This window comes from Phyllosticta capitalensis (assembly GCF_038381095.1).
Source record: "Phyllosticta capitalensis strain CBS 128856 chromosome Unknown BKA78scaffold_8, whole genome shotgun sequence".
Classification (NCBI taxonomy): domain Eukaryota; kingdom Fungi; phylum Ascomycota; class Dothideomycetes; order Botryosphaeriales; family Phyllostictaceae; genus Phyllosticta; species Phyllosticta capitalensis.
This window is the reverse complement of record NW_027117446.1, coordinates 823,944-838,025: the sequence shown is the minus strand read 5'-3', so window position 1 is coordinate 838,025 and position 14,082 is coordinate 823,944. Positions and strand designations below refer to the sequence as shown.

General features: G+C 56.0%; 4 protein-coding genes across 4 annotated transcripts; 3 read left to right on the top strand and 1 right to left on the bottom strand.

Annotated features, from left to right (window-relative positions):
* Positions 1-9: 9 nt before the first annotated feature.
* Positions 10-2,988, bottom strand: BKA78DRAFT_320250 (acyl transferase/acyl hydrolase/lysophospholipase). Its single transcript, XM_066888934.1, has 2 exons — positions 1,414-2,988; positions 10-1,355 (listed from the first exon to the last, which is right to left on the bottom strand). The coding sequence occupies exons 1-2, from the start codon at positions 2,655-2,657 to the stop codon at positions 200-202; spliced, it is 2,400 nt and encodes a 799-aa protein (XP_066741866.1). The 5' UTR covers positions 2,658-2,988; the 3' UTR covers positions 10-199.
* Positions 2,989-3,101: 113 nt separating this feature from the next.
* BKA78DRAFT_320248 (Cullin repeat-like-containing domain protein) lies at positions 3,102-5,613 on the top strand. Its single transcript, XM_066888933.1, has 4 exons — positions 3,102-3,603; positions 3,656-3,740; positions 3,793-4,010; positions 4,059-5,613. Exons 1-4 carry the CDS (start codon positions 3,405-3,407, stop codon positions 5,444-5,446), a joined length of 1,890 nt encoding a protein of 629 aa, XP_066741865.1. The 5' UTR covers positions 3,102-3,404; the 3' UTR covers positions 5,447-5,613.
* A 411-nt stretch (positions 5,614-6,024) lies between these two features.
* On the top strand, positions 6,025-8,141 carry BKA78DRAFT_174474 (septin-7). Its single transcript, XM_066883306.1, has 5 exons — positions 6,025-6,084; positions 6,225-6,276; positions 6,505-6,807; positions 6,877-7,343; positions 7,395-8,141. The coding sequence occupies exons 2-5, from the start codon at positions 6,273-6,275 to the stop codon at positions 8,028-8,030; spliced, it is 1,410 nt and encodes a 469-aa protein (XP_066741864.1). The 5' UTR covers positions 6,025-6,084; positions 6,225-6,272; the 3' UTR covers positions 8,031-8,141.
* A 711-nt stretch (positions 8,142-8,852) lies between these two features.
* Positions 8,853-10,218, top strand: BKA78DRAFT_174529 (uncharacterized protein). The gene is made up of 3 exons (XM_066883308.1): positions 8,853-9,022; positions 9,208-9,540; positions 9,655-10,218. Exons 2-3 carry the CDS (start codon positions 9,237-9,239, stop codon positions 10,197-10,199), a joined length of 849 nt encoding a protein of 282 aa, XP_066741863.1. The 5' UTR covers positions 8,853-9,022; positions 9,208-9,236; the 3' UTR covers positions 10,200-10,218.
* The last annotated feature ends 3,864 nt before the right edge of the window (positions 10,219-14,082 follow it).

Genomic DNA, 14,082 nt, shown 5'->3' with positions numbered 1-14,082 from the left:
GGGTCGGAGGGGAGGATTAAGTAAAAGCCGTGCCGTCAAGCAGCCTGGAACTCAAGAAACAAGTAGTGACTGGTGGTACCTGGCTGGCAGGATCCCTGTGCCGTTCCTGCTGCGAGCGTCGCGGGGCGGGGCATCCGAGCTGTGGGCAGACGATCCGGCAACCCACCACGAGCCACACCCTTCTGACGTCACTAGGTGTCTAACTAAACTGGTCGCAATGGTCGCCTTCTCCCATCTTCTTCCCAGCCCGTCCACTCCTCAGCTTCCATCGTCGACGCCGTTCCTTCTCCTCGTTCTCGCGCTCCAACCGCCTCGACTTCTTACGCTCATAAACCGCCCGTACTGCTCGTCGTGTCTGCTCCTTGCCCTCGTCAAAGTTGGCCCGCGCCAGCTCAACCACCTTTTCAATGTTCTCGGGTGTGTAGACAAAATTCCACGTCGACATAAAGTCCGATGTCCTTGGATCCACGCCCTCGACCTTGGGATTCCCAAGAAATGGAAAATAAACCACCGTGATGCCCGCGTCCGGCCGCATCAGCTCCCAGTCTTCCTCCACCAGCTTCGACCCCGACTCCTCCTCTTCCGACTCTCGCTGTTCAGTCGTCCCCACCCAAACATTGCAATAGCCCAGATCGTATGTTTTCCGCTTCTTCCCCATCCGGACGCGATGGCGCTGTTTTGCCTCTTGATCATCTTGGGCCTCGGCCATCTTTTCCGCTGCTTCCTCTTTACTCTCTGCCTGCGCGGCCTCGAAATCTTTCTGGATTTGCTCCTCTGATGCTCCCGCAGGTGGCCACCCTGCTCCTACAGGCCATCCGACGATGCCTCTTTGTTTGGTATAGCCCTCTGCAACCTTGAGCCAGTTGTCCGTCCGAACGTCGGCGGACGCATCAAACGCGATAATCATGTCGACATCACGACCGGGTCGCAAAAGTGGATAGATTGGCAGGTTGTTGCTCATTCCAGCATCCATGAGCTGCAAATTCGTCGTTGTGAACATGCTTTCGGGGCATGTCGAAGGAAGTGACCCTTGCAAGCCAAGAGCGTAATTGGGAATGACGGCAGGGTCTATGGGATGCGTCCGAGCAAGATCATGGTCCCGTTCAGCGACCATGTCGTCGATGCTTGCGAGGCCCGTGAGACCGCGCACTATTGGCCGAATCTCCTTGTAATAGTGTGAAAGCGTTGCGCAAAACGCACTGCCCCATATTCCAAGCATCAACGGGATGCGCAACTCAGGGAGTGCAAGTCCATTGTCGCGCCACATCCCTTTGCCTGCGTGGAATTGACGTCCAACAGCCCATGTGGGAATACCAGCGCCAAGTTCCTCGCTCCACATTTCATACGGCGTGAACCTATAGCCGTTAGCACGAGTTCCCGGGTCTGCCACTGAAGATGGGGGGTCCGGCTCACTCAAACCATTGAAACCAAGGCTCCTTCTTCGAACCATCCGAATCTTGCTCCTCCGGGGGTATCTCGTGCCTCACAGCTGTATATATGGGCAATGGAAACATTCCCTTGTCTACATACCGCCGTTGGTTCGATATCTTCATGTCGGCGTAGTCGATCCCTAGCTCGCCTTTGGGCACCATGAGACGAGCTGCAAGCAGCAGACCGTAAATGTCGACAATCCCAAAGTCAGCACCTGGCACGCCCTTGAATTTCTCCACCATCCCGCTGAGCAGGTATTTGTTGGTTGGCGCGCTGCTTATCATGGCCAGTGCTGGAGGCGGATAGCATATATGGAGACCCAGTCTATGCTTCAGGTGGTTGATGAGTCGCTGGTGGCATTGTCCTGTAATGGACGAATAGTAAAGTGCTTGGAGCCAACAACTTCCACTAACGCCAGCTGTATAAGTAACGCAATCAAAAAGACCAGCCTCATTGGCCGAAAGATATGACGAAGACGTGGCAACGAGAGCTCGAAGACCGCCTCCAGAGCCACACATGGCAATTGTCGGGATGTCGTCTGGGTGGATTTCATCCTCGTCTAGGTCCAGATACCGAGCCAGTGCGTGTCGCAAATGAAGCTTGCGCGTTTGCAAGAAACGCTGCTCCTCGTCGCACAAGTTGCTAGAGATGCGGACCCGAGCGTCCCAAACGATTTCGGGGTTGACCTCGGGATCGTTTGCTTCATACCAAATCTCTTCGGCCAAAGAACCGGGAGCCATTGAAAGCTCATTCTGAAGCTTGGTGATGAAAGCTGGCAGCATTCTGACCCAATCTGGCACAAGAAGTCCCGATACTGTTTCTGGTAGGGACGAAATTGCGACTATAAGCCCATCCCAAACTGATTCTCCCCTGACATCGGTCTCCTTGTCGTCACCAACCGCAACTCGAGCCTGTGGCGGAGGAGGCTGTTGTCCGGGTTTGCCTTCATCCTTTCCGTACTCGAATTCCTGGCCGCGATGTATCACTTTTGGTCGATCTGCGACTTCGGTCGGCTTATGCGATAGCTCCTTTGTCGACTGAGAGCTGGACTCGGTGTGTAGGAGGAGCCGACGAGCTGGTGCGAAGGCATGGGAAGCTTGTTGGGAGAAGGCGTACAGCGCGAAACCCCCGGCGCAAGTCGCGAGTGCCAATGCGCCAGCGCCGCGCCGCAATGACAGAGGTCTTAGCCGGTGGTGTGAAGACAGGCGAAAGAAATGCCTAGCCATTGATCAGCTTGGGAAGGCGGCGAAAAAGGCGAAAGGTCGAGTACCATGCGGAGCGGCGGCGAGAGAGTTGTTGTTGTAGGCTGCGCAGCATCGCGATTGCTGAGGGGCGAGATGGTCTTGGCTTAGCTCATGGCCACATGCAGGGAAGGGCGTGGAAACACCAGCAGCGGGGATGTTGATGCTGGAGAGGCCGTTTCAAAACTGCATTTAGCCCGCAGGCGGTAGTAGCGACGAGCAGCGAACGAGCGACCGAGGGTGGATTTGATGTTGACAGAAGAAGGGTGGAAACATGGCTCTCTGGTATGTCCGGTTCTGGCTGTGGTTGGGTCCCAATCATGTCACGGTGACGGCAGCGAGCTCAACCGGCCTCCAGCAGCCTGGGGCCTTGCAGTGATTGGAACGAGGATGCAGCTGTCAGCATGCTCCCAGCAACCCAACACACACACACACACACACACACACACATCAGCCTCTCCGGTAGCGCCCGTCCACCTCCATCTCCACTTCTTCACCTGCTTACTCGCATCCGTACAATACCCGCCCGAGCTCTGCTTCTGACCAACTTCTGCCCTGACACCTGGCCATCGAACAAAGCGATCCCCCGTTCACGCCTCTCCCGTTGCCGTCCTCCGGTCTGTCGACTCCTGCTCCCGCGCCTGAACCCTCATGCCCTGTCGCAAACGCCGTCCCTCGTCAAAACCCTGCCTGAGATCCACTCGGCTGCGACTGTCGATCTGAACAACCACCATGGTCGCGCCACGCAAGGCGGCGCTCGCCGAAGAGAGCGCTGAGGTCGAGGTCTTGTTCGCCAACATGGAGAAGCTCAAGAGCTTGACCAAGAAGATCCAGGGCTCTCTTAACCGCTTGGAGACGAGCGGAAAGAGCGTCGAAGACGCCATTCGACCCATCTACGGCAACACCCAGCGCCTGCAGACCACCAACAACAGTGCGCTTCTGATCTTTGATGCATGGAAAGTGGCATGCTGATATCCGCGCAGACATCGACAAGGTAGTCGAAGCAATAGATCGCATACGGCAGCCCCTCGATCAAAGAAGCCGGGAAGAACGTGTCATCAATGCTGGGTTGGTTCCACCGCGTTGTCCATACTCGTCGCTCTTTTCTAACTGGTCCCAGTCCTGCCAAAGTTGGACTTCCGGATTTCATTGCTTCTCTGGACCGTACTACTCAGGCGCTCGGCGAACTCAAGCAGTCGAACCTCCGATCGAATCAACAGGCTATCGCCGAACTCAATTCCTTGTTGAAACGGGGCACAAAGCAATTGGAGGATGTGTTCCGCGAGATTCTGCGACAGGATGCTCGAATGGTGGAGCCATTGCACTACATTACGAAGCGTTAGTTGCCAGAGCACAGTGGTTGGTACTTTGCTGACCTGTAAACAGAACTCCCTTTCCCAGCAATACCGGAGGAAAAGGTCTCCGAGTTGCGCACAATCAATTCCCATGTCGCGGCATCTTCTGCCCAAATTTCCCAGACCGATCTGCGCGACACTCCCACTGCCAAAATTTACGCAGAAGTGCGCGGAGAATACATGACCAACACCTTAAGGAACCTTTCAGCCGCATGCGTATCTACGGCGAAGAAGACCACTGCGGACGCTCTTTACCGGCAGGGCACCAATGGAATTGGTACATACTGCGCAGGAATCGAGGGGATAATGACTGCAGAATACAACAACATCTGCCACATCTTTGCCCGCGAGGACTGGGCTAGAGTTTACACGGCAACTTGCCAGACCACGCTCAACGAATTCGCCAAGACCTTGAGGGAGCTGAACACCCACGTCAAAAACAACCTGCTCACAGACTGCTTCCTTGCATACGAGATTATCGACGTGGTCTCCAACCTCTCGTTGCGCCTGGAAAAGCATACAGGAGAGCTGAAGCGCGCAGTTGCCGATGCGCTTAAACCAATACGCGAAACTGCAAAAGCGTCCCTCCGCGCCCTCTTGGAAGATGTGCGGAACAAGGTGAATGCTTTGGTCGCTGTTCCCATCGATGGCGGCGCTTCGAACACCACGGCAGAGATGATGGCGCGTCTCCAGCAAATGACAAACTACCTGACGCCCCTGACGTCTGTCTTGATATCCATAGGAGACGGCGGGTGGTCCAACGGGCCAGCGGCTTCTTCAACCGCGTCGCACAAGTCATTTGACGTTGGTGCTGATGGCCGGCAGCTGTTCGCCAACTACGCCAGCGAGATGATTGACACGCAGTTGAAGGAACTAGATGCCAAGGCGCGCATGCTGCACAAGAGCAGAGCGCTGCAAGGCGTCTTCATTGCGAACAACGTGGCCATTATTGACAGGATGATAAGATCATCCGAGCTGGCCGGGCTGATGGGCAGTGCCCAGAAACTCGTCGAAGGATGGAGAAAGAAGGGCACTCAGGCTTACCTAGATGCTTGGAAAGAACCTTCGGCGTACTTGCTCGACGTGCAGTACACGAATCGCGGCGGCCGGCCTCCATCGGGAGGAGCTCACTCGGTCGACTCTGCTAGCGTCATCAAGAACCTGAGCTCCAAGGACCGAGACAGCCTCAAGGAGAAGTGGAAGAACTTCAACGTTGCCTTTGATGAGCTGATTGCGAAGCACAAGGGCTACGGCATGGAGAAGGAAGTCAAGACGCAGCTCGCGCGCGAAGTCCAGACGATGATTGAGCCTCTTTATGGAAGATTCTGGGACCGGTACCACGAGATCGACAAGGGAAAGGGCAAGTACGTCAAATACGACAAGGCGCAGCTTTCGTCAACTCTGTCGAGCTTGGCTTGAGATGGCGGATTGGAGCAGTGTCATGGGCGATATACCCTTGGGATCTGGGGCGCGGTATTGGGCGTACGGGCGAATGGAAATGTACAGATAGCTTAATGTTTAGACGCCAACCATTGTATACGCATTGTCGGTCCAAGAGATGCGACGGAATGCGTGGCACAGCCAGGACAGGACCGAGGACCAAAACACGTGACGGTGAGCGTCGTCGTCGTGGCACTGCACCGGGAGCTGGACGAGATTCCCCTGCGCCTGCCGTTGCCGCACGACAGCCCTGCCTCCCTTTCGGCTGGAGTGTCCCGACCGAAAACACCCAACTTGTTCGATTCCTCTCCATCACCACCCCATTGTTGCTCATCCAAATCGCCTCGGCGCGTGGAACCCTGGAAGCTCATCACGCAGCTGCTCAAACGCTCGACCCCGTTGCGGACCCGGACCGGCGCCAAGACCAATCCAGTTAATCCCTGCGTGACGGACCCCTTTCCACCATCAGACTTTCGTCGTCAACACCTGCCCCCCAGCCTGCCTCAATACAATCTGCCAACAGCAGCAGCGGCCGAGGACTCTTGTCGAAGCCCCATTCCCTCCCGCCAACCACTGGCATCGCGTCCGCCGACTCCTCTGCATCTCTAGACTGACTGGTGAGTCCTGCAAGCTGTGCCTGCCCGACCCGCTAGCACCACCACGCCCCCGAGGCCATCTCCGCCCGACCTCCCCCGCTGCCTTCTCTACCATCTTCTCTCCACCCTCTTCGCTCGCTGACCCTCACTGTCGCGTACAGTAGTCTCTCGTTTCGATATCCAAAGCCAACTCCTACTTCTCCTTCGCCATGGGTGAGCCTCCTCCTCCTGCTCCAAGTCGGGCCATGTGTCCGCGTTCCGTCCTCAGCCATCTCTTTCCGCCGATTTCAACGAGCGGCCCGCACGCGTTTTGGCAACGGTCGTTCGACTTCGACTCGTCGCCGTCTGCGCGTGATGGCTGTCGCCAATTGCCGGCGGACACGCTGGCTCAGCGACTTTTTCAAATGATATGCGACAGGCAGCTAATCTCGAGTTTCGCAGCCTCCAACGCCACCCCTGCCCCTGCGGCCGCTCCCCCTTCGAAAGCGCCTCCCGTCCCCAACGGAAAGATCGCGACTCCCGATGGCAACGTCAAGAGCAGCAATATGATGCCCAATGGCCCTCAAGGATCGTCGCCGCAGACCGTGTCGTCCAAGGACCCCAAGGCCGCCGCCGCGGCTGCATCCGACCTGAGGAACATTGTCAGGAGGAAGCTCACTGGCTACGTCGGTTTCGCCAACCTGCCCAACCAATGGCACCGCAAGTCTGTCCGCAAGGGCTTCAACTTCAACGTGATGGTCGTTGGTACGTGGCCAATCTCCGATGACAAGGGTACGCGCACGTGTGGCTGTGGAATTGACGAATAGTATCTAGGCGAGTCTGGACTGGGAAAGTCGACCCTGGTCAACACTCTTTTCAACACCTCTCTTTACCCTCCCAAGGAGCGCAAGGCCCCTACTCTCGACATCATCCCCAAGACTGTCGCCGTTCAGTCCATCAGCGCCGACATCGAGGAGAACGGCGTCAGACTTCGCCTGACCGTGGTTGACACTCCTGGCTTCGGCGACTTCGTCAACAATGACGACTCCTGGCGTCCGATTGTTGAGAACATTGAGCAGCGCTTCGACGCGTACCTCGACGCAGAGAACAAGGTCAACCGCATGAACATTGTTGACAACCGCATCCATGCATGTGTCTATTTCATCCAGCCTACGGGTCATTCCTTGAAGCCCTTGGATGTTGAGGTTATGCGCCGCCTCCACACCAAGGTCAATCTTATTCCCGTCATTGCTAAGGCTGACACCCTGACCGACGAAGAAATCGCGGCCTTCAAGCAGAGGGTGAGTTCACTCCACATCTTCTCAATTGATCAAACTGACGGATGTGTACAGATCCTGGCCGATATCCTGCACCACGGCATCCAGATCTTTGAGGGCCCGCGGTACGAGATGGACGACGAAGAGACGATTGCCGAGAACAACGAGATCCTTTCCAAGGTTCCCTTTGCTGTTGTCGGAGCCAACACGGACGTGACCACTTCCGATGGACGCAAGGTCCGGGGTCGTCGCTACCCGTGGGGCATCATTGAAGTCGACAACGAGGAGCATTGCGACTTTGTCAAGCTTCGTCAAATGCTGATTCGCACCCACATGGAGGAGCTCAAGGAGCACACCAACAACTCGTTGTACGAGAACTACCGCTCTGACAAGCTCATCTCCATGGGTGTCTCGCAAGACCCAAGCGTCTTCAAGGAGGTCAACCCTGCGGTCAAGCAAGAGGAAGAGCGCACGCTCCACGAGCAGAAGCTGCAGAAGATGGAACAAGAAATGAAGATGGTGTTCCAGCAGAAGGTTGCAGAGAAGGAGAGCAAGCTCAGGCAGAGCGAAGAAGAACTTTACGCCCGACACCGAGAGATGAAGGAGCAGCTCGAAAAGCAGCGACAAGATCTCGAGGAGAAGAAGGCGAGAATCGAGAGTGGCAGGCCGCTCGAAGAAAAGGGCAAGAGAAAGGGTTTCTCGCTGCGCTAAGCAACGTCGTCGTTGTCACTGCAAGCGTCCCAGCGAAAACACCCGCCTTGAGCCCACACTTTACCCACACGACAGGACCAAAAGCCTTTCCTTTACCTCTTTCGATGATCGCTCCTTAGACCCTTTACCGTCTTGCGGCATTCTAGGGCAACCGTAGGGACACAGTTAATACTAGAGACGACGACGGCGAATGCAAGTTGGGGTGTTTGTGCGCGCCGGGGGATGGTTCTGCTTGGACTGGGTTCTCGATTTCATTTTGTTTTTTTCTCGTTTCCACGCCTATGCCCCGTTGCAGTCCCTTGTCCCCTTTCCTTGTCTTTCAATTCAACTCTTCTCTCTTCTTCCAGGCCTCTTTTTTTTTTTCTGTCTGTTTGCGTTTTCTATAATCGTGCTTGATTGATACCTCCAGCATTGCAGTCTCCTTAGGTTGACAGCTATTTACACAGGTAGATCGCATTGTGGAGGGTAGCAGGTGGCAGGGACTACACAGATTGCTTCTTTGCCATGTATTCTACACCGACACATCCGTAATCGAATTTAATCTCCTTGTCGTAGCTGAAGAACCGAGTGCGGGACAGAAGCTGTTTGTCGTCGATGCGACAAGCGTATCAGAGTGAACGGGAGCTGCCGTGCGACGACAACCTTGGACCTTTGGGCATGAGTGTACAAATAGATAAGTGGTAGGAAGTTGAAGCACGTGATGGAAGGAGGAGGAACGGGTTGGACAGGCGGCCGGGATGACTATTTCGTCACTGCCCGAAGCGCCACAGGCAGCGTGTGGCCTCTGCCCTGATCTGGCCGCCGCCTCGGTCTTTGCACCCACCCACGTCAGTCTGTCACCAAGTCTGTCCTCCATCTCTCCCACAGTGCTGGCTGGACCTTGTCTTCTCCATCCTCGACTACTGCTGCCCGGCCTTCCCTGTTCTCTCGGCCACCAGCTCGTCATCCATCACCTTCCTCCCCTTCCTCTCTCAGACAGACCCTTTCGCGCCGTAAGTCCTTCCACCCCAGGCCCCTTGCACCCTCGCCAAGCCAGTCCTTCGCATCACCAGACAACACTGCCCTCATTCCACCCACCTGCGGGACGCGTCTAGCTCCGAAGTGGGTAGGTGACTTGGTTGTTTGCCTGCTCGCAATCTTGACACGGTGGCCACCAAGCTGAGAACAAACACAGCAGCCTAGCTCCTCACTCGACACGGTTGCGCCATGGCCCCACCACCCACCGCCGCAATGCCTCTGCAACAGAGGCTGATCGAGCTCGCCAAGACGCTGCAGTTTGCCTGGTTTGCTGGCCACTTGACGCTGCTCTTCGCGACGCTGCGCTACGGCCTCTCCTACATCAGCTTCAACTACGCGTCTCGTTCGGCTCGCTTCTCATACCGCCTAGCTTTCCTGGCTGCCGCCGTCACCTACGGCATCGTTGTTTACAAGGCATACCGCGCGCGCGTACGCGCCGGCAAACCCAATGGCATCCTCGGCCTGGTAGCCGACGAGAATGTGCAGTACCTACGTATGTTTCCCTCTTCCAACCCTTGATGTCTCCGTCGAGTCAAGTTCAGGAGCCCAATGGCTGCTTTCGCTCTTCAGCTTGCCTGTGCTAACCGACGTCATTGGTACACAACAGTCATGGCGGTCGCGTGGCTCTCCAACACTTTCCAAGTTCCTCTTGCCATGCTTCCATTCGCCGTCTACTCCATTTTCCACGTCTTGACCTACACGCGAACGAACCTCCTCCCGGTTCTGCAGCCGCCGCCCGCTTCTGAGTCGTCCTCGCCCAACAGCCGCCCTCCGCAGTCTCCTCTCTCCAACACCATCGGCAAGTTTGTCAAGGAGTACTACGACGCGTCCATGTCTCTGGTTGCCCTTCTCGAGATCACGCTGTGGTTCCGCATTGCTGTGTCTGCGCTTCTCTTCCAAAAGGGCTCGTGGCTCCTGCTTCTCTTCTACACCGTCTTCTTCCGTGCCCGTGTCTCGCAGAGTGCCTTCGTTCAGGGAGCCATTGCGCAGTTGACGGCTCGGATCGATGCTCTGGCGCAGAACCAGAGCGCTCCTCCTCAGCTCCGTCAGGTGTGGGAGAGCGTGAAGAAGGCGGTAAAGCAAGCCAACGACGCGACGAGCCCAGCACGATTCGGCGGTGCTGGTCCTCAGGGTGCGAAGAAGGCTCAGTGAGACCGTGCACGTTGAACGTCTGTGGCCTCACGCTTTGATCAGACCAAGTTTCCTTTCTCCAACCTGGCGTGATAACCTCGCCTTGGCCGTGATGAGCAATCAAGCGTCAGCTTCTTTTCGGCACCAGTCTCATTCAACAGAAGTTTTTGGTTTTCCTTTTGCAGAGGTGCATGAGGCGGGTGGAGAGGAGGTGTCGCGGAGGCTTGGGGGCAGACAAAGATGCAGATCATCGGCATGTTGCAGGTGCCTTTGAAAAATGAGAGATCCGAGTTGAAAAGCCAGTTTCGACGAAGGGGGAGCTCGGGGGCGGGTTTGCGGAGGGCTGGATTCATTGGATGCGTGGGGTGTGTTGTCCACGGTGGTATGCATGATGAAGCTCATGCGGGATGAGAAATGCTTGTTTCCTAAGGAAAGTCATTGTTTCCGAATGGAGGATATGAATTAGTGCTTCGCTGTGTCTGCTTCGCTTCATTCTTCTGTCCCTTTTCTATCGTACTCCAAAAGCCTCTGAGGATAAAGTAGTTGATCAGACCGAGCATGTTCATTGAGTGACATTCGTGGGTGATCTATAGACCCGTTGTGCTTTTCACGCATGCAAGTGCGTTCTGACATTCTCATCGAGGCAGCTGGTGGGCATTGTGGTTTCAAGGCTCAGCGTCATTAAATCCTGGAGGAAAGACAAGGATTTTAAAAGTGCTCGATGAGTTCAAGGGGGAGGCGTTCAACTTGCCTCACCCCCTCACAGTGGGGAAAGTGGGGGACGAAAGAAATTGCTAATCCGGGAATCTCTGTTGCCAAGTCAAAACACGTAGAGACATGGAGTTCTTAAACGCTTGATGTGTTCAACACAGAGAGGATTTTTCTCTTAATGGGTAGTCCTAGGGAGCATTCAAGCGCTTGTGTCTGAAGGTGCCACGACTTGAAGCTGGGCCTGGGTTGAATTTCTTTCCTCACTTACTACACACCCCTGTGGACTGAACGCAAGCGTACGTGAGCAAGACCTACACATCAAACTCATGGCTCAGTCTTTTCACCTCACAGGGGTTGTTGCTTGAAGAATATCCGCTCTCACGGTGTTTACAGTACACGCCAGGTGAGTGGTGTAACAGGCAAACTAATTCACCTGCTTCTTTCTAGGTAAGTACTGCAGTCTACTGTCAAGTGCCTTCCCCGTCTTCTAGATCCCCATGCAACCCGTCTTCACATTTCCGCCTCGCCCAGTGGAAAGCTCAACAATCTACCGGCCACCCTGTCTGTCCCACGTGCACCTACCTGTGAGCTCTTCACCAACGGCCAGAGCGGTTTCCGCCCCCTGATAGCTAGTGCCCAGAGCCCGCCCAGTTGAGCTCAAGAAAAGATATGGCGTGACCAATCTCATTAACCTCTGCCAAGAAAGATAAACAGACGTTCTGGAGGCTGGGAGAATCCAAATGGGGGGATGGTTTGGTGGAGAGAGAATTGGGAGGCCAAGAAGAAAAAAGTCTTGTCTAGCCGGCAGCTCCACATGCACCGTGTTTTTTACCTGGTAGCCAACTCTCCACCCGTACATATATTTTGGGGGATCAGGAGACTGGTAGAGCGGCTGACCGCTCCACAGCGGGCAAGAGTCCTCCCCGTGCCACAAACAACGACAAAAAACCGGGTTCGCAGCATCATTAGAGCACAGCGGGCTCGGACAATTGATGAGCCTGGCCAGTTTGGAGGCGTTTTGGCTGGAGGCTCGAAAACAACATGCGGGCGACGTCCCGATGGCTGGAGCGCGGGTCTGGTCTACGGTTCGGAGACTTGGGTTCAGGCGACCCTCATCACGTCGTCCCTGGGGGTGTGGCGGCGGTTTGCAAAGGATGAAGGATTCAAGGAGATTGGGGTGCGGGGTGGCGGGGGAGGAGAGGAGCGAAGGGGAGGCCGTTGCTCGTGTGATTGGTGCGGAGCTGGCATTTGATTGCTAGCGCTGGAGGGCGGCAGCGGAGACAAAAATCTACGTGCTTAACTCGAGTCGAGCAAGGCGGCTGCACGGGAAGGTCCGGCGTGGGTGGTGGGGAAGACTAGCTGGGTTCTTGGTTCTAGGAGTATGGTTGTGCTAGGTGCGGATGCTTGGCTGGGCAACGTTGTCGAAGGAGAGCAGGTAGACGCAGCAACAACGGTCCTCTGTTCCTCAGCTCGTCCCCGACATGATTGCGATCTTCAGGTCCAAAGAGGCGGTCTTACAAGTCACGATCCCGCCCGGATCCCACTCGGGTGGAAATGATCGCGAGATCAAGCCAGAGAGCCACGGTGGTGTGTGGTCTTGACCACCTGCAGTTAGAAACGGCGGCGAAGCATCAGCCCAGAATTGCCAAATGCGGCAGTTTGCAAATAGAGGGGCGCACGCACGAGCGGCTCCGAAGGTCGAATGGAGCAAATGGGCTCAACGGAGGCTTGATGTGTCATGTCAGCGCTAGCAGCAGACTGGCGATGGCGTAATGGCGTTATGGGACATTGTACCCGCCAGTGTAGCGTGCCGGGCGTTGGTAGCGTGCGAGGCCCTGATCTTGACGTCAAAGGATTTGAAAAAAGACCACAGCGACAGACTGGACGCCAGTAAGACAGCTGGAAAGACGATGCAGAGAGGCGCAAATATTGGTCTTGTTTCGACCAATGGTGTTGCTAGGGAGAGCGAGACCCGGTGCTCGAGGCTTGTGAGTTGCATGCAGCCCACGACCAGCACTAGGCACGCGGAGTAAAGAATTGGGAGTGGGCATGGCTACTGCAACGAATATTGGTCAGAAGTCAATACACCATGCAGCCGACCCCATCTATAGACATATCACGTGCTCACAAATACACGACTCGGGACCGGATACGCGACCTCCCTTGAACCTCAGGCAGAAACAACATCATGCCACCAAGGATAACGAGATCCACAGCAAGGTGCGAATCTGATCGAGGAACGTCACGGGTAATGATTAGGCACGGATGGAGGGAGGGGCCGTTGTTAAGCCGGCGCGATCCGGGGGCAACGAGGGAGAAACCTCGCACCAGCCAGTCGACCATTTCAGGGGAGACGGCCGGCGGCGAGGCCGCGGAAGCGGGGCACTTTGGGGGCAACAGGGCGAAGAGAAAAAAAAAAAAAGTACGGTGTGTATGAGCGGAAACGAGGGCTCGGGGATAAAAAGCCAAGCTTGCTTCATGTCGGAGCAAGAGGTCGCGTGTGTGGTGTCGACGGTGTTGTGGCTGAGCGGTGGAGCAATGGTTGGCGACCTCAGGGCGGTGCCTGAATGCACTCCAACACCAACGCAAAGCGGCCAGAAATAGGATCGGAACAAAAAGCACACACCCACGAGCGCCAATCCATATCAAAACAGTCGTCGGTGGTTCCGTAGGGCAGACGAGAATTCGGAATCGGCAACGGCGAGCAGGCCAAGGGTCGTCTCATTCAATATTCGTATCCAGCTTCACCGAGTACCTCAGGGCACACATGGAATACGGGGTGATGGGTGTTGGACCGACATTGAGCCTGGCGTAGGGCAGGCGGCAGCTCGGCGGCGGCGACTGGACAGTGTGTGAAGCAAAAGTTTTGCACGCGTGTGTGGCTGCGTAGGCTTGATCTTCACAATTCTCTCGTCTCGCTTTCGCCTGGAACCGGAAGCGCAAGTCGGCTCCCTCGCCGGGCAGGCTAAGCCGAAGGGAGAGACGGGGTGGATTCGGTGGCTCGTTGAGGCTGCTTGGCGGCCCTGCACACGGTCCGCGAGAGGCTCATGCTCGAGCTCAGGCACACACGCAGAGAAGGATGCAGCAGAAGGTGGTTGATGGACGAGAAGCCGCATCGAACAGCTGGGGCTGCTACCGGTGAGGTAGGGCGGAGAACGGCGTGAGACGTAGGGCCACGGTCAGGCTGCCCGGC